General features: G+C 47.0%; 2 protein-coding genes across 4 annotated transcripts; one reads left to right on the plus strand and one right to left on the minus strand.

Moving 5' to 3' along the window:
- Positions 1-9,239: 9,239 nt before the first annotated feature.
- Positions 9,240-22,162, minus strand: iqck (IQ motif containing K). 3 transcript variants are annotated; one of them, XM_023810710.2, is made up of 10 exons: positions 21,853-22,162; positions 17,858-17,925; positions 17,640-17,760; positions 17,384-17,481; positions 17,083-17,135; positions 16,778-16,858; positions 15,912-15,996; positions 10,412-10,526; positions 9,770-9,998; positions 9,240-9,683 (listed from the first exon to the last, which is right to left on the minus strand). In XM_023810710.2, the coding sequence occupies exons 1-10, from the start codon at positions 21,863-21,865 to the stop codon at positions 9,584-9,586; spliced, it is 963 nt and encodes a 320-aa protein (XP_023666478.1). In that variant the 5' UTR covers positions 21,866-22,162; the 3' UTR covers positions 9,240-9,583. The 3 variants fall into 3 exon arrangements, with proteins under 3 accessions (XP_023666478.1, XP_023666477.1, XP_023666479.1); XM_023810709.2 differs by lacking the exon at positions 21,853-22,162 and adding an exon at positions 18,126-18,266; XM_023810711.2 differs by lacking the exons at positions 16,778-16,858; positions 21,853-22,162 and adding an exon at positions 18,126-18,268.
- On the plus strand, positions 18,268-20,935 carry LOC111843259 (uncharacterized). Its single transcript, XM_023810708.2, has 5 exons — positions 18,268-18,308; positions 19,008-20,011; positions 20,125-20,196; positions 20,347-20,411; positions 20,491-20,935. The coding sequence occupies exons 2-4, from the start codon at positions 19,046-19,048 to the stop codon at positions 20,392-20,394; spliced, it is 1,086 nt and encodes a 361-aa protein (XP_023666476.2). The 5' UTR covers positions 18,268-18,308; positions 19,008-19,045; the 3' UTR covers positions 20,395-20,411; positions 20,491-20,935.
- Positions 22,163-22,171: the final 9 nt, after the last annotated feature.

Here is a 22,171-nt window from a genome sequence, read left to right on the forward strand (position 1 = left end):
CTGGTTGTATTTTGTGAACCTGAACTTTCCACCCCTGCACTCACAATGAGGAGATGTCACGCTTCCCTGACACATCTTGGACACTTTAATAATGGGTAATCAAAGAAAGCCAATGACATCTGGGCAAAGGGGTGATCTAGGGCCCGGGCTGAATAGGGCATCCCTGATTGGGCGAGGCTCACCGGCGGGAATCCCTCGGGAGGCGTGGTTGGTGAGGCGGGGATCCCTGAATGATATCAATGGATTTCCCCTGGGCTGATCTGTTTCCTTAGGGATAATTTAAGAGACAGAATTAAGGGGGAAAACAACTTTCATTTTGAGTGTATTGATAGATAAACGAAGCCAAAATTTACTTCTCCTTATCTTGACAGTGGTCTGGCCTTGATTGATTTTTTTGGTGTTAGGTTTCACCTGCTACATTCTGTAGTACTTCCTGCTGTATAATAGCATTGTTTTTTATCTTTCATTTACAACAACATATGGTGCTCAGGGAAGGATTCCTTTAGCCCGCAACAATTTCCATTTCTTTCAGAACAACCCCAGCGTATTAATTGTGCTGCATTTAGCCTATAAAAACAATAACGCTCGTTAACAATGGCGTTGGCTTTTGTTCCAGCATAAACACAGGTTTGGCTTCCCCTGCCAAATTTCCCTGACGTCAGCTTTGTTGTTGAATGACAGCCTAATATTAGATTTTCCTTACAGATAATTAAAAAGACAAAATAAAGAAAAAAAAGATGTTTTGTTTGACTTTATTACCCAGTGGCAACAAAGCTCAAATTTACTGTCCTTATCCTTACAGCGGTTTGACCTTGATTGTTTTTGCATAGTTAGTTTTCACATACAGATCTATGGCACTTTTTGTAACATAATGCTTTCGTTTTTGTCTTTTATTTACAATGACATATGGTGCACATGGAAAGAATGGTTTAGCCCTCAATAATTTCCATTTCTTCCAAAACAACTCTAGCGTAGTAATTGTGCTAAATTTAGCCTAAAGACACACACTGCGTTATTTTTGGAGGGGAATGCTGTCCTGTCTTGTTTTTCTCTAGCCACTCAATGGCAGCAGTATGCGTGTTCAGTCGCACACGCATGTGGGGGCTCACGCGTGTGTGACTGTGTATCTACTGTACGTGGCGCTCTGTGCTGTTGCAGTCCTGGTCTCGCAGACATGTTGTTCTCCATTTCCATTTAAATGTGTTATCAGTTGTGGTGACTCTTTCCAAATTTAAGGGTCAATGCAGGGGTAGGTGACATGGCTGGATTATGGACCAGACCAGAGAGGCCAGGGCCTCAGGGCCCCAGGATCTGGGGCTGGAGGGGGCCTCTGAGCACTAGTAGCTGCATGTCACAACATTTATTGTGCTGGCTAAACACTATGACCCTAATATAAAGTGCAAATTGCCCACCCAGACCCTCTGCATATAGAGCAAGAGTTGGCCACTAGAGTCCCAGGGTCCTTTGACAGAAACAGCGTAAATTAGCACTTGTAACATAAATTTATCACCAGGGGGACCCGGGGCCTTTTGGATGTACAGAGTTTACCACCAGCAGCACCTTTAGGGCCCCCGGGCAAGTTAGCCATGTTTGCGATGGATGGAAAAAGATCTGTCAAATACTTTTTGAGTTATTGCACTAACTGGATTAAGTGTCTGAAACTGGCCTCTTTTTGCTATAAGTATGCAGTAGTGATACGTGGATCACAAGATCAGACAGAAAAAGGAGAATTAAAAACAAAAAAGAAGGGCAGAAAAATTATGTGGGGGACTGATTTAGTGAAATAGTTAACCATGACGAGTCAAGTGCGGGTATGTCATATACTGTCAGTCAAAAGTGTTTGCACACACTGAGATTTTCTGCTTTTGCATGTTAATCAAATAACATTTACTAAAAATACACTCTATTCTTTGCTAACAAATAATTTTACAGTATGTTCTCCATTTGAGTACCTTTATTAGCAAGAAAATGTCATATCTTTGATTCATCAAAGTAACCTCCTCTAGCAGTTACTACAGCAAAGAAAATTCAAGGCATCCTTTTCTACCAGGGACATTTAAAGTTACAGGACAACCCAGAATTTGACCACAGAACCAGTTAATAGGATGCCAGACATGCACTGTTACATGCTCTTTCCATGTTATAAAGGAAGTTTGTATTATTTGACTTGGCAGCAGGCAAAGGCTGCTATTAGTATTTAAACTGTTTGTGTTCAGGAAGTTGCAGTGACATTCAGAATTTTGGTTTGAAGGGATTAACGATGTCAGCCTGTGTTCAGACAATTGTGGAAATAGCATTTTAATTTTACCGACATAGAAGATTTTTTTCTTTAAGTAAACGTTGATTTATTTATAACCAGCCTAATTCAGTGTACCATGTTACCAGATCACCACGCTTACATATATCCCTCTGAGAAAAACTAGTAATGTATGATCAGGTCTCTAAATTGGAGAAAATAATTCATTTGATAGGGTGGTGGGTGGATGATTTATGCGTACAATGGGAATTGAATGATGTCAGAACCCATCCATGCATTAGTACTATGTGGTGCTCCTTCAATTTTTGGGGAAATTTCTCTCAAAATTTGGTAATTTGTCACCCATATAATATGTCTGCAATGTTTCAAAAAGTTCCATAAAATACTTTCAGAGTTACTGTGTTCAACAGGATTAAGTGGCTTCTGCTGTTTCCTTCCTCTAATGCCGCTGCTTCATTTTTGGGGCAGTTTGTCTCAAAATAAAATCAGGTGTAGATCTTCATCCATGTAATGTTTATGTGAAACACTAACAAGATCCATCAAATCCTTTTTCACTGATCACATTCACGAGGTCACCCGTCATTTTGCTACCATTCGGTAATTTCAAAATTTGATCAGTTCCAGCTCCTCACACGTAAAATGTGTCCACAGAGTTTGAAAAATATCCTGTAAACACTTTTTCAGTTACTGCAGGATTCAGCTTCAGATTACTGGCTTGAAATCTGAAACGTATCTCTTCTAAGTGCTTTAGGTGGTCAGTAAATAGCAGCTAAATATAAGGACGTCGACTAAATACACCAGACAAGTCATCCAAGGAAACCCCTAAAGTACCACCTTCACCAACCTTTGAAATGTTGCTGGCACATTAGTGAGTCTCATGGGCATAACCTTAAAGTGATATAAACCACTTCCTCTTGTGAATGCCATTTTTCCTGATCCTGTTTTTCTAGCTCCACTTGCCAATACCCGTGTTACAGGTCCATGGTGGAAAACCAGGCGGAACCATCCAATGCATCATCACCTCTCAGTATAGGATGAGTGTTTTACTGTAATGGAATTAAGCTTTCTGTAGCTGACAGAAAACACAATCCCCCTTTCTGTGCTGGCCAAGGACAAAAGGAGTAGCATCGCCTGTTTGGATACAATGTTTGTTGATGCCTGTCCTCAGGACACCTCTTGGAAACATTACCATACTTTCTCACCAGTGATCCCAATGCTGTGGCCTGTTTGGGGATAACCTTGAGTTGTTTATTTGTATGGGAGGTACCGAATAATCTGGAGTTAGAGAGCCTACCCAGCAGAAACCAGCACACAGGTGCCGCCAGATAAGGAAGAATGAAACTCACCTACATGCTGTCCGGCTCGAAGCACCAGCACAATCCTCAGACCATTCTGAACACTTACCAAGGCGTTGGGCCATAATTATTTCCCAAATGGCTTTGGCAGGGCATGCTTCTGCAGGTGCTGATGCACAAACTATAATAATGGTTTCAGTCATTTCTGGGATCTGGATTATTGTCAGAATAGAAACATTGCACCAAGCAGTGACTTCATGTCCCCTAGACAGTAAGGGAAGGTGTGCGTTCCACAACAAAAATTCTCTGTTGTTGGTATCCGGGACAGCGTGATGCTTTGTCAGGAAATCCCAGCCAAGGATAACAGGAAGGAGGGATCCTCTAATAACCTGGAACTCATGTTGGAACAGCTCAAGGTTCAGACGAATGTCACTACCATTTCCAAGCACTGTTCATTGCCAGAAGCCCCTGTGTCACTGTTCTGCTGGTAATTTGGGGACCCCTGGTAGATGCCAACCTTGTTCTGACTGCTTCAAACCTCCTAGAGGGGATTGACCACCAGGCAGAGGAGTCCTGTTCCCATCCCTGTCTCCAGGCCAGTCCTATTCCCAACCCTGTCTCCAGGCCAGTCCTATTCCCAACCCTGTCTCCAGGCCAGTCCTATTCCCAACCCTGTCTCCAGGCCAGTCCTATTCCCAACCCTGTCTCCAGGCCAGTCCTGTTCCCATCCCTGTCTCCATGCCAGTCCTGTTCCCATCCCTGTCTCCAGGCCAGTCCTGTTCCAATCCTTGTCTCCAGGACAGTCCTATTCCCATCTCTGTCTCCAGGCCAGTCCTGTTCCCATCCTGTCTCCAGGCCAGTCCTATTCCCAACCCTGTCTCCAGGCCAGTCCTATTCCCATCTCTGTCTCCAGGCCAGTCCTATTCCCAACCCTGTCTCCAGGCCAGTCCTATTCCTAACCCTGTCTCCAGGCCAGTCCTATTCCCAACCTTGTCTCCAGGCCAGTCCTATTCCCAACCCTGTCTCCAGGCCAGTCCTGTTCCCATCCCTGTCTCCATGCCAGTCCTGTTCCCATCCCTGTCTCCAGGCCAGTCCTGTTCCCATCCTGTCTCCAGGCCAGTCCTATTCCCAACCCTTTCTCCAGGCCAGTCCTATTCCCAACCCTGTCTCCAGGCCAGTCCTATTCCCATCTCTGTCTCCAGGCCAGTCCTATTCCCAACCCTGTCTCCAGGCCAGTCCTGTTCCAATCCTTGTCTCCAGGACAGTCCTATTCCCATCTCTGTCTCCAGGCCAGTCCTGTTCCCATCTCTGTCTCCAGGCCAGTCCTGTTCCCATCCTGTCTCCAGGCTAGTCCTGTTCCCATCTCTGTCTTGTTCCCTGTTCGATTCAGGAGCCCAGAGGCGTCCACTGGTTAGTAATCTGGAGACCCTTGGTGGACACAAACCATGTGCCATGTTGTGCCGCTTTGAGAGGGGTGCAGCAGAGCCTCCAGGCAGCAGAGTCTTGGATCCAGTCCTGTCTTGTCTCCTGTTGTGGTTGGGAGTCCTTAGGCTTCAAAAGGCTGGTAATCCAAGGACCCTCAGAGGTCGCCAAACATGTCACGACTGGTTCTTGCCAATTTGAGTGGCATCTGCCAAGCAGCAGAGTCCTGTCTCCACTCCACTCCTGTTCCCAGTTCTATCTATGAACCCTCCCATTGCCAGTCTGGTGCCCCAATCCTGTGTCTCCTCCTGTTTCCCCCCAGTCCTGTCCACCAAGTCCTGTTGCCCAATTGAGTTCAGGAGTCTTGAGGCTTCCACATGCCAGTAATCCGGGGACCCCAGGCAGATGCCAGCTGGGTTCTGACCAGTTTCAGTCACCTCAAAACGGTTGCACACCGGACAGTGGAATCCTGGGTCCAGCCCTGTCCCCAGTCCGGTCATGTCTCCTGCCTTGTTGTCTCCTGTTGTGTTCAAGAGTCCTGTCTCCAGAATGGTCCTGTTCAGTTTTGGCTCCAGGCTTGGTGCCTGTGCAAGTCACCAGTCCTGTCTCCAGTCCAGTCCCAAGGTCTCTGCCGGCTGGTAATCCGGGGACCTCAGGCAGATACAAGGCGTGAATGATCCATGCCACCTAAAAGAGGTCACCCAGCAGGCAGCGGTGTTCTGTGGCATCTGCCGTGCCTCGGGAGGGGGTCCTGTCAGACCTACCTGTTGTTTTACCCTATTGTGTCTAGTAGTTAACAATTATCCTGCCGAGTTTGCATCTGTGTTTTTCCCTTCATAATTACAGACTTAGGCCCTGGCTTTTCTCGTTCTAGATGTTGTCGCTGGAGGTTCTGTCCCTGTCATTACTATTACTATTGTGACAGCTTTTGGTGATCAGATCTCGTTCACTTTTCCCCTCTTCACACATTTTGGTGAATTTCTCACAAACTCACCAGAATGTCTATGAGTGAGTAAAATAGCAAGGACAAAAATGATTGATTGCCTCAGGGAACACATGCAGAGCTCAAGCAACGGCAGCGGTAAACTTTAGACTTTAGATTTTCTTTAACATATACTAGATAATCTTGAAAAGGAACAATCGTTAAAATTACAAAATAAAAATATTTTAGCATAACTTATTGACTATCTCAGTCCTTGCAATGTGACATCTGCATGTGCATAACATGTGATGTCAGTATTAACATTTTGCAGGCCTGTGGCAGAACGTGACATCACTCGGTGCTGCAAAAGGATCATTTAAAGCATTTAATGCAGCCCTGAAAGTGCTACAGTAGTAAATTTACTATGACTATTTTTCTTATTTTAGCAACACTGAACTTCAGAATGAATAAACTGCAACAAATTATATTTCTAAATATTTGTAAAAATTTCTAATTTATTATTCAATTTTTAAGATGTTTTTTGATTTTCTATGTTATACAATATGCAAATACTCTACAATTTAGACTCATCCTTAGTAATTACATAATATATACAAAGAATATTTCAGTATGTATAGTAGTCACAGAAAGTCTTAGGATGCTTGCTTAACTCAGTAAAAATACTGCAACTTTTTTCGTTACAGAACAGAAATCATTAATATATTAATTTGTTTACAAATAATATATATCATTACAAGCCAGTAGTTTTAAGTAAAACATTCATTTCAAGTAGTAATAAATTGAAACCCAAATTATAGTTCTAAAAAAGCTGTTCTGGGATCATTGATAAGCAGCATCATTGGGTGCTTTATAACACTTTTGCAATAACATAAAACACCAAACATTTTTGTTTAGTATCCATTGGGGAGCCAATGACTACAATTGCAATTAATAGCAAAAATGGCCAGAACAGAACTGAACGAGTCAGTCAAAAACAAAATTGTGATACATAGTAAAAAGGAAATGTCTGTGAAGGTGATACGTGTAGATGTGTTAGACATTGCTTGTCAAATGGACTTTTGTTATGGAACCAATACATCTACAACATTGTTACAGAACTAATCAAGCAGCCCTGTCATGGTGGCGTGGCACACACGCGAAAAGAAGGTGACAATCCACTGGTGGCTCACAAGACAAAATGGGATTATTAGGGAACTGAATACCAGGACAAAGGGAAGGACCACAAGGGGTCAAAAACTAATGGGGGAAAACAAGAACTAACTACAAAAATATCTATAAAAGTGACAAAAATAAAAGAGCAAATCCAGAAAATCCAAACGGAGCATCAACACAGACTGACACAAACTAACACAATGACCAACTAGAGAAATGAACTAAGGCAAGAATTTAAATACACAAACCAGGCTGCGCTGACAAGGACACAGGAGAGAGGAATTAACTTAACAACCAATCAAAACAGGACACAATACAAGCAGCAGGTGAAACTAATGAACAGGGAGAGATCACAGAACTAGGAAGGTTAAACTAGGAAACACTAATCAAACATTGGAAATACAAGACTGATACAAAATACAAGTACAAAAAAACAAACCCTTAACACAGGGAGGGTGGACCATGGATGGGAGATCTGACAGAAAATACTAGGAAAACCAAAATCCAGGACACACAACACTGGCATGTGCCAGCCTCGAACCCACAACCCCCAGGCTTGCAGACTGAGCCACACCCTCAACCCACTATGCTGAGAGGCCATCGGGGGAAGAGTGAAGACACATTAGGGAAGACACATTAGGGAAGACAAGGAGCTACGACAGAGAGGGGGGAAGCAGAATGGCCAGCAATACAGCCCCAGATAGCCCCAAGGCTTTCTGTGAGCACTGTCGATGAAAACGATCACAGGTGCTTTCGTGTCGTGCTCTAAGGGCTTTTGATGGAGACGGACACTGGCGAGGTAATCCCCCCCGCTCCGAAATGCGTGCTTCATTTATAGGCAGCTTATTAAACAAAAGTGCTCCTTAACAATGGCGTTGGCCTCTGCTCCAGCATAAACACAGAGGCTTGGGTCCCCCTGCCATAATTCCCCGACGGCAGCTTTGTTTCTGAATCACAGCCTAGTATTAGATTTTCCTAAATGATCATTTTAAAATTGGAATTAAGGGAAAAAATAAACTTGTAAGTTGGGCTTTATTATCAGATGGCAATAGAGAGTCGAAATGAACTTGTCCTTAGCATTGACCACCGAATGTATCAGAAAAGGGGTCGGGAGACTGATTTGGCTAATGCTGCTAACGCCGTAACGTTAAACACAGGCTAAAGGAGCAGTCAGTCTCGCTCCTGTAGCAAGCCTGCTGACTGTGTGCTAAGCTGCCCACAGTCTCATACACTCACAGTCTGTTGCTCAGACGGTCAGATTGTGACTGAGGATATGCAAATTGATCCTGATATAGTTTTTTTTCGATCTGAATGTTTTGAACGATCTGAATAACATTTGAACATCAAACAGCCCAAAATTATTTTGCACAATTTAATTTTTAAAAAAAGTGAAATGATTGGCTTGCTTTCCAAACTGTTGCGCATGTGTTTTGTATTTCCTATCGATGGAATTGGTGAATTTTTTTATGAAGTAGAAAATAGTTTCGTGTATTATTGGATTATATTTTATTTGATAAGATAATAAGTCATACGAATGAAATAAGCGGCTGTAATATACTCTGCTGCCTGAAAGGCCCATATCAGTCCACGTCCTCCTCGTCGCAGCTCCGTCGGTTTGCAGCCCCAGTTAATCAATATCTCTGTGCCAGCCGGACTGTAACGTGATCGGGCCCTGCGGAGACTGCGGCCTTCAAACGGCTCCCCAGCCCCCGATAAACCTAGATGAAATGATCCATCTCACGGCCCTCAGCAAGGTCAGGGCCAGTGTCTGCATGTGGTGGCATCTGCAGCGACGGGCCGGTGCTCCAACTCAGGCCAGGCAGAAGCAGCAGAAGAGGGTAGTTCAGGTCCACAGTCTTAAAGTCCAGACCGAGATTTTGTTTCAACCAACCAGTTGAGTCCTCTGTGACTGTGACTCTTCATACTGGTTGGTTGAAGCAAAATCTTGGTCTGGACTTTAAGACTGTGGACCTGAATCACCCAGCCGAAATAGAGTCAGTGCCACTGTCATTTGTAAACAGGCGTTTCTGAACAGAGCCTGATGCGTCAGTCCGACTAACACCTGTCCCACACATCTGTGTGTTCATTCAAATACCATGCGGCGGCCGAATGAACCACCTGATGCCTTTGGACATTTACTTTACTCGAACGACTTTATTTGATTTGGCTACTGTATTTGCTAGGGAGAAGGACCACGTTCTGTGCCGACAGAGACAATGAACACATGCTCCATAACAATGTCTGTTATTAGTTTTCATTTTATTTATATGATTTTCATTTTGTCACTTTTACCAGCAATAAATTTGGAAATCCCGTTATCTGACCACTGATTGCGTTTCCTCTCTCAGGTCAAACTGGTTCAGACACTTGCATGACAAACAGGAAATGGGATGGCACAGATAAGCTTAATCTCAGCAACAGGACTTTTCATTGTTTTTTAACCGCCTAATGCTTGTGGAAAAACAATGTCCCCAGTGGATCTGAGAAGGGTGGACAGGACTGCATTCGCGCGCCTTATTGAAGTGGGGGTGGCAGGAATCGACGGGTCGTTCTTAGGGTCATTCGGTAATTTTTTCTGCCGCTTGGATTGCGGGCGACTGGAACTCGAGAAGGGCTGTGTGGGATGGAGATATAGTGTCACAAATAGCCCAGTGGTGTGGTGGCTGTTCAGGTAGCCAAGGCCGTGGGCGTGAGGCCTACTCATTCAGCAGGGGAGGGAACGGGCCAAGATCCAGTTTGGGAACAGTCAGCGACGCCATGGACGGAGGGGGGGACTCCTTCCTGTCAGCGGCTTCGCCGGCGTCCAGGGGGACCTGTGTGGTGGGCGAGAGGACCATGGTGCTCTGCGGGGTCGGCGACAGCACCAGGATGGAGACGCCTGAGGCGTGGGGGGGCGCAGGGCCCTCCAGCTCTGCCGTCTCCCGGGACACTGCGAACACAATCCACGGTCACACAGCCGACCGAACCGCAACGCAAAGCTCCGGTCAGTAAGGGAAGGTCCACAATACTGGGATCTATTATGGAAAACATCAGCTGTATTTGCATATATATGCTGCTTTCATCCTGTTAAACTCCGCCCACCCCTGTGTCATGTGACTTTTCACCAGCCCACACCCCCCCCCAAGCCAAAGGCCCTAAGCCCAGCAGTCCCACTCAGCATGTAGCTCACATGTGGGCTTATGTTCCCTACCACTATCCCCCCCCCCCCCAGTTAACTAGTTAACTAAGCAGCACCCCAGTTAGTCTGTGATGGTTAAGGTGCACTCTTAACTGTACACTGGAAAAGCCCGCAGTGACTCTCCATGAGCGCGATCGCCTTCCTCCTCGGGACCTCCTGCTCACCTCGGCTCTCCTGATGGGCCCAGAACTCCCGCAGTGTCTCCATGATGCCCCGGCTCTCTGCGCGCAGCTCTCTCTGCCACTGTCGCAGCTCCTGCACGTCTGGGCGCCTGCGGACCTGCCCCGGGGCGCAGAGAGCGCACTGAGTGCACTGCAGCCACGTGCATCTGCGGCACCGTGAATAAAACCTTCCCGGTGCAGCGTGGATACATAGCAGCTTCGCACGGCTGACGTGAAACCGCACTGTTAGTGACAGACGGTAAATCGACAGCACCGATGGCCCTCTCCGGGGGAGCTCATCATTATTAAGGGTCAGAGACACATTCACTGGGCTGTGTGCAGAAGCGGCTGGCTGAGCTCCACCCACACCACCTTCCCCCAGTTCCTCCATCCTTCCTTATCTGCCTCCTCCTGCTCTGAGGGCGGTGATGCTGAAAGCGGGCCTCTTATGTAACCACCACAAACAAGATGGGATGACAGTAATGGCAAGTGCAATGGGGGCCCAAAGGGAATGTGGGGGGGTGCGTGTGTGTGTGTCTGTGCGTGTGTGTGTATATGTGTGTGTCTGAGTGTGTGTGTGTGTGTCTGTGCGTGTGTGTGTGTGTGTGTGTGTCTGTGTGTGTGTGTCTGTGTGTGTCTGTGCGTGTGTGTGTGTCTGTGTGTGTGTCTGTGCGTGTGTGTGTGTCTGTGTCTGTGTGTGTGTCTGTGCGCACGCATTCGCAGTCTTTCCTCACTGTTTTTAGCATAGCTAAATCCATCTCTATATGATCATCGGTGTGTGTAGCAGAGCAGGCGAGTTAGTGTGTTTGGTTTATGGAGCACACAGCCCTGGTACAGGCATCTGAAGTGCGTGGGGGGGGGGGGGGGTGTCAGCCTATCCGGGGTGTGTGAAGAAGTGTACGTGTCAAACACTGCAGGCTGCACCAGAGAAGGAAGAGCAGAGCATGGCTCTGCAGGATCCCTGCTGGTGTCTCTTCTGGAAAGATGGGAGGGTACCCTCACACACACACACACACACACTCACACACACACACACTCTCTCACACACACACACACACACACACACACACAGACACTCAGACACACACACACTCACACACACACTCTCTCACACACACACACACACACAGACACTCAGACACACACACACTCACACACACACACAGACTCTCAGACACACACACACGCACAGACACACACACACTCAGACACACACACACACACTCGGACACACACACAGACACTCGGACACACACACACACAGACACACACACACACAGACACTCAGACACACACACACACACGCACTCAGACACACACACACACACGTACTCAGACACACACACACACAGACACTCGGACACACACACACAGACACACACACTCTCTCACACACACACACACACACAGACACTCAGACACACACACACTCACACACACACACAGACTCTCAGACACACACACACGCACAGACACACACACACTCAGACACACACACACACACTCGGACACACACACAGACACTCTGACACGGACACACACACACACAGACACACACACACACAGACACTCAGACACACACACACACACGCACTCAGACACACACACACACACGTACTCAGACACACACACACACAGACACTCGGACACACACACACAGACACTCAGACACACACACACACACACACACAGACACTCAGACACACACACACACTCGGACACACACACACACGCACTCAGACACACACACACACACGTACTCAGACATACACACACACAGACACTCAGACACACACACGCACTCAGACACACACACAGACACTCAAACACACACACACACTCGGACACACACACGCACTCAGACACACACACACAGACACACACACACACACGCACTCAGACACACACACACAGACACACACACACACACACACACAGACACACACACACACACGCACTCAGACACACACACACACAGACACACACATACAGACACACACACACAGACACTCGGACACACACACACACACACACACACAGCCTTTCCGGGTTTCTTTACATCTCCATCCTTTCCTGGAGGACTCTGCATATCTGTCATTCCTTATTAAATCACGTCCAAACCCCCCTGCCGTGCTGCATGCAGTGTGGGGACCTCAGACAGCTATTCTGAAATAAATGCTCTCACCCAAATAAGCACAGCAAAGGAGCCCCCCTGCCCCCCCGCATCTGCATAGCCAACAAGCTGCCACATCAGTGCATGTCACCGGAAAGCGGCACGCAGCCACACCCCCAGCAGGACGGCCCCCCCCCCCCCCGTCTCACACCTCACTGACTCTCACTTTCATCCACAACAAATTCCTCTCATTTCCATTAGCAGCTGTGTGTTTGTTTAACCAACTCTGGTCCCTGGTCACTTCCTGCAGCTCCCAGCTCTGAACTGCAATGGTGCTGCTGCAACCCCCAGTGCTGCAGCGACTTGCAACTACCACCCTCCAGCAGCCACTCTGTCCCCCGGGGGACAGGGGGAATTATCACATATGTGACGAGGACAGTACTGAGTAGGCTATGGGTGCGACACAGGACCCGGTCGCCATAGTCACCCAGCCCAGCTGCCCGCAGCAGGTGCATTTTAACGAGCTCCGGACATCAGTAACCGAAACGCGCCACGCCTGCTCTGTCGACTGAAGATGGCCGCTCTCCATCCTCCCAGCGACCTCACTCTGAAACGGTCTGTCTAAATGCACTCCCAGCAGCTCAGGGGTTAAACGCGTCCTGCGCCGGAGCAAAGCGGATTAAGCGGTTCTGACGTGAGCACTGTCATGTTCCACCACGGCGCTGCAGAGGCAGCCAAGCGAAGCTTCTTTGGTGTTTTTAATTCCAATTCACCCAAAGTCGTTCTCTACGGACTGAAGAGAAAACTATTAACATTTTTAAACACAAGAACAAGGCAATTGTTCAGCTTCTCCCAGCATTCCGTCCACACTTTTGGCTCGGATTAGATACACCCGGGGGGTGGGGGAGGGGGGGCTGGAGATGGTAAGAAGGGCATCCTCTGGCTGTGGACTGGAAGGGGGGGGGGAGCGAATCAGCCCTGTCCTCGCTATCAGATTCTACGGACTTGTGAGAAGCTTTGGTAGACAACTGGTTCCACTGCAGCGCATTCAGGCGGTTGCATAACATGCGCCTCAGCAGTTCGTTGAAGTTCTTTGCTGCAGCGTTGCGACTGTGCCGTGACACAGAGGGCCGTCACCAATGCCCACTTCAGGTGCGGCGCATCCTTCCAGAACAAGACGGACCAAAAGATGCGGACAGCAATCACGAGTGAAGCACGCACACACACTCGCACACCTCGCAATTGCTCTGCAGTGAGCTGCGTCAGCCTGGTTACATAACACTGCTGACGGGGGGCGGGGGGGGGACAGAGTGTGGTGTAAACAAAAAGCAGGAGAGGAAAAAGGAGACACAGGAGGCGCAAAAGGAAAAGACAGCAATTAATAACTGAAAAGCTCTTAGCACACAAGCAGAAAGACAGTGAGAGGCCTTTTCCTCTCTGGGGCCCTGGTCCCCCTCCCACTTTGTCTGCTCTTTGCAGCTGCAGAGGTCGTTAGGGGCTCTGCTGTGCCGGAGCCCGAAGCTGTCGCAGCCTAACCGCTGGACGCGGATTTCCCAACGGCCCCCGAAGCCCCCGCCACCCTGTGCGTGTAAGTCAGCGCTCCTGCAGGGACAGAGAGACGCCTGCAGCACCGTCAGCTGCACCGCGGTCAAGCGCGGGGAAATCACAGAGTGCCACAGCAGCTCACTGCTGCCCCCTGCTGTTCGGGATTACAGCCCGGCCTCCGATTGGGCGTCCCGATCACACAGTCCACATGTGACACAGAAGGCCAGAGGGAGACTGAGCAGGACGGCTGCAGTGTATCAAACCAGGCCCTCGTTTGCATGCGCTTCTCAAACACCCAGGCCCAAATAAACAGAGGATATTACTCTTTGTGTCTGGAATTAAAGCCAATCACTGCAGCAGTGTCTGCGCTGCATATCTACTTTTAGAAGAGAACATCACCCACACAGGGAGAGTAAAATTAAACATGACATCATTAATGACATAATCACACTGAAAACCTGCCATAGCGTAATCATGGTTCCCTGAAAGGCTGAGCTACAGCCAGTTCCGGAGCCTCTTAACAGCCTCCATTAGAGCAATAAAACGCCATAAAACTGTGGATCTGCAAGCCGAGGTTAGATCTAGACAGGCATTGCCAAGGTCTTCCATGGTTTAGTCCTGCTGGCTGGGTCCAGCCCTTGGTCTCAGAGATAAGGACATGCAGGGAGAGTCTCAAGAGAAAAGCTTGAAATGCCAGAACCAATCAAATCGTCCCTTTAGCCGTTCATTATATCCAATGTCCTCCAAAGAAACATTTTTCCCACTTTTTGCCATCGTATCTGAAATCGTATTTCCACTGTAACAAATATCAAATATTATGTTAGTTTTTGCTGCAGCAGAAGTGAAAAGGAAGGGATGCTGGCAGACAGGGGCAATATCACCAGAAAAGTGCCATTTAAAAAGAAATATTGCTAAGCTAATAAGGACCACAGATAAATTAATCGCCTTCGCGGTTTTTCTCCCACTGGGACAATAAAAATTCTGGCATGGAGGCCATGAATGAGTGAGACATTTACACGCGTTTATTCATTTGGCAGAGACTCTTATCCTAACCAGCAGATAATTAAGGAAACAGGGTCAGCCAGTGCCTGGACCAATCAGGGCTTAGGTGCCGTGCTTCAGGAAGAGCTAATCTCGCAATGTAAAAGGGGTTAGGGGCCGTGCTTCAGGAAGAGCTAATCTCACAGTGTAAAAGGGGTTAGGGGCCGTGCTTCAGGAAGAGCTAATCTCGCAGTATAAAAGGGGTTAGGGGCCGTGCTTCAGGAAGAGCTAATCTCGCAGTATAAAAGGGGTTAGGGGCCGTGCTTCAGGAAGAGCTAATCTCGCAGTATAAAAGGGGTTAGGGGCCGTGCTTCAGGAAGAGCTAATCTCGCAGTGTAAAAGGGGTTAGGGGCCGTGCTTCAGGAAGAGCTAATCTCACAGTGTAAAAGGGGTTAGGGGCCGTGCTTCAGGAAGAGCTAATCTCACAGTGTAAAAGGGGTTAGGGGCCGTGCTTCAGGAAGAGCTAATCTCACAGTGTAAAAGGGGTTAGGGGCCGTGCTTCAGGAAGAGCTAATCTCACAGTGTAAAAGGGGTTAGGGGCCGTGCTTCAGGAAGAGCTAATCTCGCAGTGTAAAAGGGGTTAGGGGCCGTGCTTCAGGAAGAGCTAATCTCGCAGTGTAAAAGGGGTTAGGGGCCGTGCTTCAGGAAGAGCTAAATCTTGCAGTGTAAAACTAAACAAACACGAAAAACAGCAAACTGTGTAAAGGCCAGGGAGCCTTCGTCCTGTCTGGCCGGATTGCTACAGACAGAAACTCTGGGTTAAACCCAAATGGGCTGAATCAGCATCTGGCGCTGTACACTCACCTTATAGCCACGCCAGTGAGACTGGATCAGAAGTGCAGCCTCTGCATCCGACAGCAGCAGAGACAGCGGGATAGGTGGGCGGGGGCTGTGGAGAAGGCAGGTGATCATCAACTGATATAGCTGTATAAAATACAACTATACTCAGGTAACACCATCCTTTAACCTGCATCTATTTTCTGTGCCCACTTGTCCTATGCAGGGTGACAGGGGTCCAGAGGCAGGGAATAACCCAGGACGGGGTGCCAACCCATCGTAGGGCACTCAACATGCATCATTCTCAACAGACAACCCGGTAATTCCAGTGTCTCGATTCCTGGTCGCAGAGATGTGAGGCAGCAGCGCTAACACTGCACCAGCAGACCACCTGGCTCATCATCCATCCATCCATCCATCCATCACCATAACCGCTTAATCCCAACTAGGGTCGCGAGAGGTTGGGGGGGGGGGGGGTGACTGGAGCCTATCCTGCGAACAACGGGCGTAGGCGGGAACCAACCCTGGGCAGTCGCCAACACACCGCAGGGCGCACGCACTCACACAATTACAGGGCCAACTCAGGTTTGCCAATTAACCTGCCCTGCACACTTTTGGACTGTGGGAGGAAACTGGAGCCCCAAGCGGAAACCCACGTGAACTCAGGGACAGCAAGCGAACTCCACACGGAAAGGTCCTACACCCAACCCAGGACCTGTACGTCCTACGCCCGACACGGGGACCAAACCCAGGACCTGTACGTCCTACGCCCGACACGGGGACCAAACCCAGGACCTGTACATCAGTATTCAGAATGAAGTTAAGTTGAATGAAACAACAATGGATTTGCAGGAGGGCTGGAGTTCACAGACCTATGCAGTAGGAGTACTTACTGTCTGCTCAGCCAGTCCCTGACAAATGGGATCTCCAGGAAATTTATCGGGGGGCCATTGCCCAACCTTCGGGGGTTATTGCTGCAGAATACATGAGATCAGCATCTATTTCAGTCTCTCACGGCACAGATTCCACGGCGCCCGTATCAAACATCTGCACGCACTAATTCAGCTACACAGCTGTAATTCAAAAATACGTGTCGCCCTGTTTCTTGCCCAATGAGTACAAAGCTCATTCGCGATAATGTAAAAATAAATGGTAGGAAGATGTCATAAGAGTATCAGGCAGGTTCTGTGCCACTTACTTATAGAGCCACTCCGTCAAGAAGTCACAGGCGTTGAACTTGGCCCTTTTCCTCTGGAAGCGGAGGGAGGCAAACATCCAGAGAGACAGAGAATGTATGAAAACATTAAGCAAGGTAGAGTCTGCTTATGATCACACCGCAAGTGTCAGAACTGGGGTGAGCACTGGGAAGAGCTTTAGCGGCTGGGATACCGGCCCAGAATTCTGTATAAACACTGAGCAGAGGCAGACCACTAGTCCGGCTTGCTCCAGTCCCATCTCCGTGTGCGTATGTGTCTGGTGAGTTTGTAATGAGTGCTGACCTCCAGACAGTGTTCCTTCTGGGCCTCTATGAGCAAAGCTTCCAGTCCAGGCAGCAACACAGGGAATATAGTGCTCTCCAGGTAGAGAGTGGTGGCATCTGCAAAAAGCCAGGCAGACATACATACAGACATGGAGAAACTGCCATGGCTGATCATGTTCAGCCGTATATTCATGTAACACCCGGCACAGAGCGGAACACGGCTGTCTCAACGAAGACACGGTTAAAAATGTAATAAATTTGATAGTGAAACGTACTCTGCTGCAAGACGGAATCAGGGGATTGGGGCTGATTATGATACAGCGACGGTGTTCCTCGCCAGGCAGAGCAGCCTGCCGGTGCAGGATCATTCTTCACCAGCTCACTGTCTACTGCCACCTGAAGACGCAAATATGGCAAAGACATTCGCAGTTTTCAAACAACGATGTCCGTAAAGAATTGCACAACGATATAACTCATTTACGAGTAAAAGGACCTCATGTTGCGGGCGGTAAGGACTCAGGGCGGCTGCTTCTGGCGGACTGGGCAGCTCCGACTCGTATTCTGTTCAGAACAACATCATCAAACAAACACTTAATGAAATAGCACAAATCGGTAGATGTCTCTACAACTGAGCAAATTAACGTGGGCAATTTGGGGCGAACATCGCTCAATGAGGCTTAGTTACAAAGGAAAAAAATAGTCACCAGAGTGGAATAATACGCATTGCTAGTTTTATGTATTCTTTATTATATGCAGCTTACCCTCACATATCTGTTGCCACAAAGATTTATTTTCGGCCACTTTATCCATTGTAGAATTTGACGGTTTAAAAAACGGGTTGCTAAGGACGCGTCAGATGACTCTCGGTTGCTAAGGAAACACGTATTTTAATGCTTCCGGTTTAATATACCCGAAGTAAGGTAAGCAAATTATCCACGAGTAAGGTAAGCAAATTCGTTTACTCCTCATTAGTTTGTAGTATGTTGCTAGAGAAATATCTTTCCTGACTTGGCCATGCAAAACAAGCATGTAGCCCTAAATGCAATTTTACATTAACGCAATTATGCTTGTAGGGTTAGTTAAATGTGCAGAGAAACAACGAGAAGTAAAGATACTAGATATGTACAATAGGAAGAGGACAGAAGTATGAGCTGTTTCTGTGAAGGCGGTGAGGTTGATAAAGAGCGTTAACGATAGGGTGACCAGATAATCCATGTCAGGGAGGACACTTTGAGCTACTTCGGGTTTTACAAACTACTTTCAAATTGAAAGGCTCCTGTGCTCGGCTAAATAGTTCAGCTCTTCTTGTGCTTTGACTGGTTTGTTTCCTTGACTGAAAGACTCATCCAGCTGTTTCACATTAGCATTAGTGACACATGCATGATTATAGGAGACTGACCAATCAGCACACAGCAAGAACTCATTGCTCAAGTGAAATTCGGGTCCTTTTAATTTAAATGGTAGTTTACAATTCCTGTCCTAGCTCAGAGTGTCCTCCCTGACATGGATTATCTGGTCACCCTAGTTAACGACAGAGGTGAAATAAACGCTGATGTGGGGAATAATGTTCTTGTTGGAAGGAAAAGGTAAAGAAAAATAATTTGTAAAAATCGCAAAATGCAGAAATATAAAATATGTTGCAGATATCAATGTTGGTGAGGAAGAGATAATTGGAGGAGAGATGAACGTTCAAAAGAGGGGAGGATTTAAAAGCTGTGAAGGTAAAAGGAAGCGGACAGCTCCAAAAGTAAAGAAGATGGACACAGAACAGAGTGATAGAATGGTGCCTTCCCAGAAAGATGTAGCCACTGAGGTAAGATCTGTGGGTGGAAAGATCATCAAAGAGGAAACTATAGTGAGCACAGAGAAGCAAAAAGCAAAATACACCACTGTCACCAGCATGGGAACCCAGACTGAAGAAGGAAACAGAAAAGAGGAAGTAGTGGAGGAGAAGGTTTGGAAGAAAGATGCAATTAGCTGCAATTGGGAAACAGGGAAAGACTGCAGAAGAAAGAGGATGAAAAACAAGGCTGTTGGGCTAGATGAGAGCAGCATGGAATATGATGTAACCACTAAGAGAGAAGTGATGGATGCAGAGGAGACAGTTATAAAAGTAAAAAGGGAAAAGACATCCAAAAGAACGATGGCAGAAGAAAGTGAGATTAATGAGCTGCTCACTGGGGGAAATGCTTCTGGTCATAAAACAAGGAAAAGGAAGAAGCAGAGGGCAGACAGAGCCAGCAAGAGGCTGGAGCGTGACACACGTGGAGTGAAAGAGAATACTATGGAAAGCAAGGTCAGGGCCAAGGAACGTGGCTTAGGAGGTGCGGAAAATCCAAGCAGAAGTGCGGAGGACGAGAGGAGGTGCCTGGGGAGGGAGTGGGGATGGTGCGAAGCGCTCACACCAGTACAGGGGCCCAGAGAGAGAGACGTTATGGGGAAAAGAGGCAGCGAGGCAGCAGAGGCAGAGTGGGATGATGCAGAGCGCTGGAGGCCGAGACGAAGCCAGGAGAACGTGGCAGGAACAGCCGCAGACAGGGCAGATGAGCGTCTCCTGAAGAAGAGGAAGAAGTGGCCTGAGAGGGGTCTGGTGGAGACCAGAGCAGCAGAGGAGAAAGTGAAAATGCATAAAATCCTTTTAGAGTTGGTGAGTTGAAACTAAAGCTGGCTATGCAAACAGTCCCATCTTCCACCCCCCCCCCCCCCCAATTCTCAGTGTAATTTTATCGTGTAATTTCTGTTTGTGTATTTGTGAGTTAGCCAACCTCACATGCAGAAGTGGTCTTTCTATCAGAGAAGCTGGGAAACCGGGATGAAGTTGTCATTGATCAGGTACATTGATCCATGTCTGTGTTGTACATCACTGTATCCTTTCCTGTCTCATCTTATAAATGCTCAGCAGACAATTTAATTCACATTCTCTTCACAGCATCCAGAATGATCTGTTCATGTTCATATATGGTCTGTTATTTTGTTCTGTAGGCCCGACGACTAGCCCTGCAGAGGGAGATTGACCTAGCATCCTGCTAGACGTTCCAAGCTAAACGGTCAGTACTCACTGCTGCTGTGCTCATCTTAGTGTAAAATTTAGTTATGATATTGATGATCTTTTATCTTCCACTACAGGAACAAATTCACCCTGGATCTCTGGGTCTGCCAAACACATCAGTGCACAATAAGGACCCTGCGGCGGCAGTCTGGCTCACAGCCATTAGCAGTAAGAGAGAGATGTGCTCCATTGCTGCTGGGAGATGGTGAGCTGCAGTGTTGAGTATTCTGGCTCGACCACTGAAGGACCTCCAGTTCTACAAAAAGTTCTACAAAAGCCTAGCTGCTTGTTCTGCCTGACGTTCACTTCTCTCAGACGTGGCCGGTAGCTGAGTGTGAGACCCCCGGAGAATGTGCTTCTTCCACAGCCCAGCCTAAGCTCCATGCATCCTATTCCTGGTGGATTTTTAATATTTTTAAAATGGTCATAATGGACTTACAGCTCTCTTGTAAATTCTGACAGATTCCAGCGGCAAAAATGTCAATGTCTACCTGTGAAAGTAAATCTTTGGTTATCAAAACATTCCTTGTTGTTTAATTTTTGGTATGCACACTTATACATGAAATTTAAATTCCAAATCATAATTGCCATTCAACTGTAACCTACCCTCTTACCTTTAATTGTGAACACCAGAATTGAGAATCCCTTATGCCAGAGAAATGTGGTCGTGTCCGTAAAGTTATTTCCGTTCGTCACATAACTATGTGCACTTTATCTACACTTATGGGTTAACTCTCTGTTTACATGTAGACCTACTGGAATTTATCACCTTTTTTGAACAAACATGGAAGTACTATGCACCTAGTGTTGAAAAAAGTTTGAATCGTAAATCTGGAAGTAGATGACTGATGGTGCCCGTCCAATGTTGTTGCAATTCCATGAATTGCCAGTTGATGGAGACATAGTATAACGTAAGACCAGGACGAGGTGGGCGTGGCTTCAACGTCAGAACATCCATAGATTAAACTATTAATCCGCATTCACGTGTAATATCCCTGCAAGACTCAGTGGTTCGGTTTTTTTATGTTAGTGCTTTTAAAATATAAATGATTTATACGTTCTGAAATACCGCCTCTCCACATTTGGTTATGCTGTAATTTATTATAGTCAATTTTAGCCAGTGAGACTCAGTTTCTTTAGTTAAACGGATTATCCAGTAGTAAAATTAACTTAGATTAAAAATATCCTACATAAAAATAAAAGAATGATGTTCATAACTTAGACGGTGAGGAGTGGGTTTGTTTTCATGGAAGGAGAGTGATTTATACTCGGATTAGCACTTTAGCCCAGCCGAAGCCAGTTAGAACTCAAGCATGGCTTCCGTAACAAATGTGTCATTCCTTCACAAAATGACTCGTTTACAAAGAGGAATACACTGAAACACGCTTAGTTGTATTATTTCAGTTTGTTTAATGGAATATTGAAAGGAAGTCGCTCACCTGAGATTTTCATGGACTGGATACCCACTAAAACGACTAGCAGTTATACTAAATGACTAATTATGGCAGCCGTTTCACTTTAAAAACACATTTTTAAAGTCATGTGACCTATTTGTATTTTCCCTCACTGACGCATAAATGCCGACGTAGTGGAGCCAGAGTGGCGGTTACATCTGGTTCCGCTTATTTCAAATAGAATTTAAGCTCTCGCTTTTAGTCGGACCAGAATGAAGCAGTATTTCACAGCTTTTATTCTGTGATTTTATGACACATAGTAACCTCCTGTTTACGCTGCGTTCAAACTCCTGATACCCACCTA

Source organism: Paramormyrops kingsleyae, chromosome 22 (assembly GCF_048594095.1).
Source record: "Paramormyrops kingsleyae isolate MSU_618 chromosome 22, PKINGS_0.4, whole genome shotgun sequence".
Taxonomy (NCBI): domain Eukaryota; kingdom Metazoa; phylum Chordata; class Actinopteri; order Osteoglossiformes; family Mormyridae; genus Paramormyrops; species Paramormyrops kingsleyae.

Bases quoted from the DNA above. Each gene is read 5' to 3' on its own strand.
- LOC111843259 (XM_023810708.2), top strand. From the start codon at position 19,046: ATGAACGTTCAAAAGAGGGGAGGATTTAAAAGCTGTGAAGGTAAAAGG. The intron at 20,012-20,124 runs GTGAGTTGAAAC...TTTGTGAGTTAG, and splicing joins ATAAAATCCTTTTAGAGTTG to CCAACCTCACATGCAGAAGT. The intron at 20,197-20,346 runs GTACATTGATCC...TTTGTTCTGTAG, and splicing joins ATGAAGTTGTCATTGATCAG to GCCCGACGACTAGCCCTGCA.
- iqck (XM_023810709.2), bottom strand. From the start codon at position 18,174: ATGGATAAAGTGGCCGAAAATAAATCTTTGTGGCAACAGATATGTGAG. The intron at 17,482-17,639 runs GTACGTTTCACT...GGCTTTTTGCAG, and splicing joins TGATTCCGTCTTGCAGCAGA to ATGCCACCACTCTCTACCTG. The intron at 17,136-17,383 runs GTCAGCACTCAT...CTCCGCTTCCAG, and splicing joins AGAAGGAACACTGTCTGGAG to AGGAAAAGGGCCAAGTTCAA.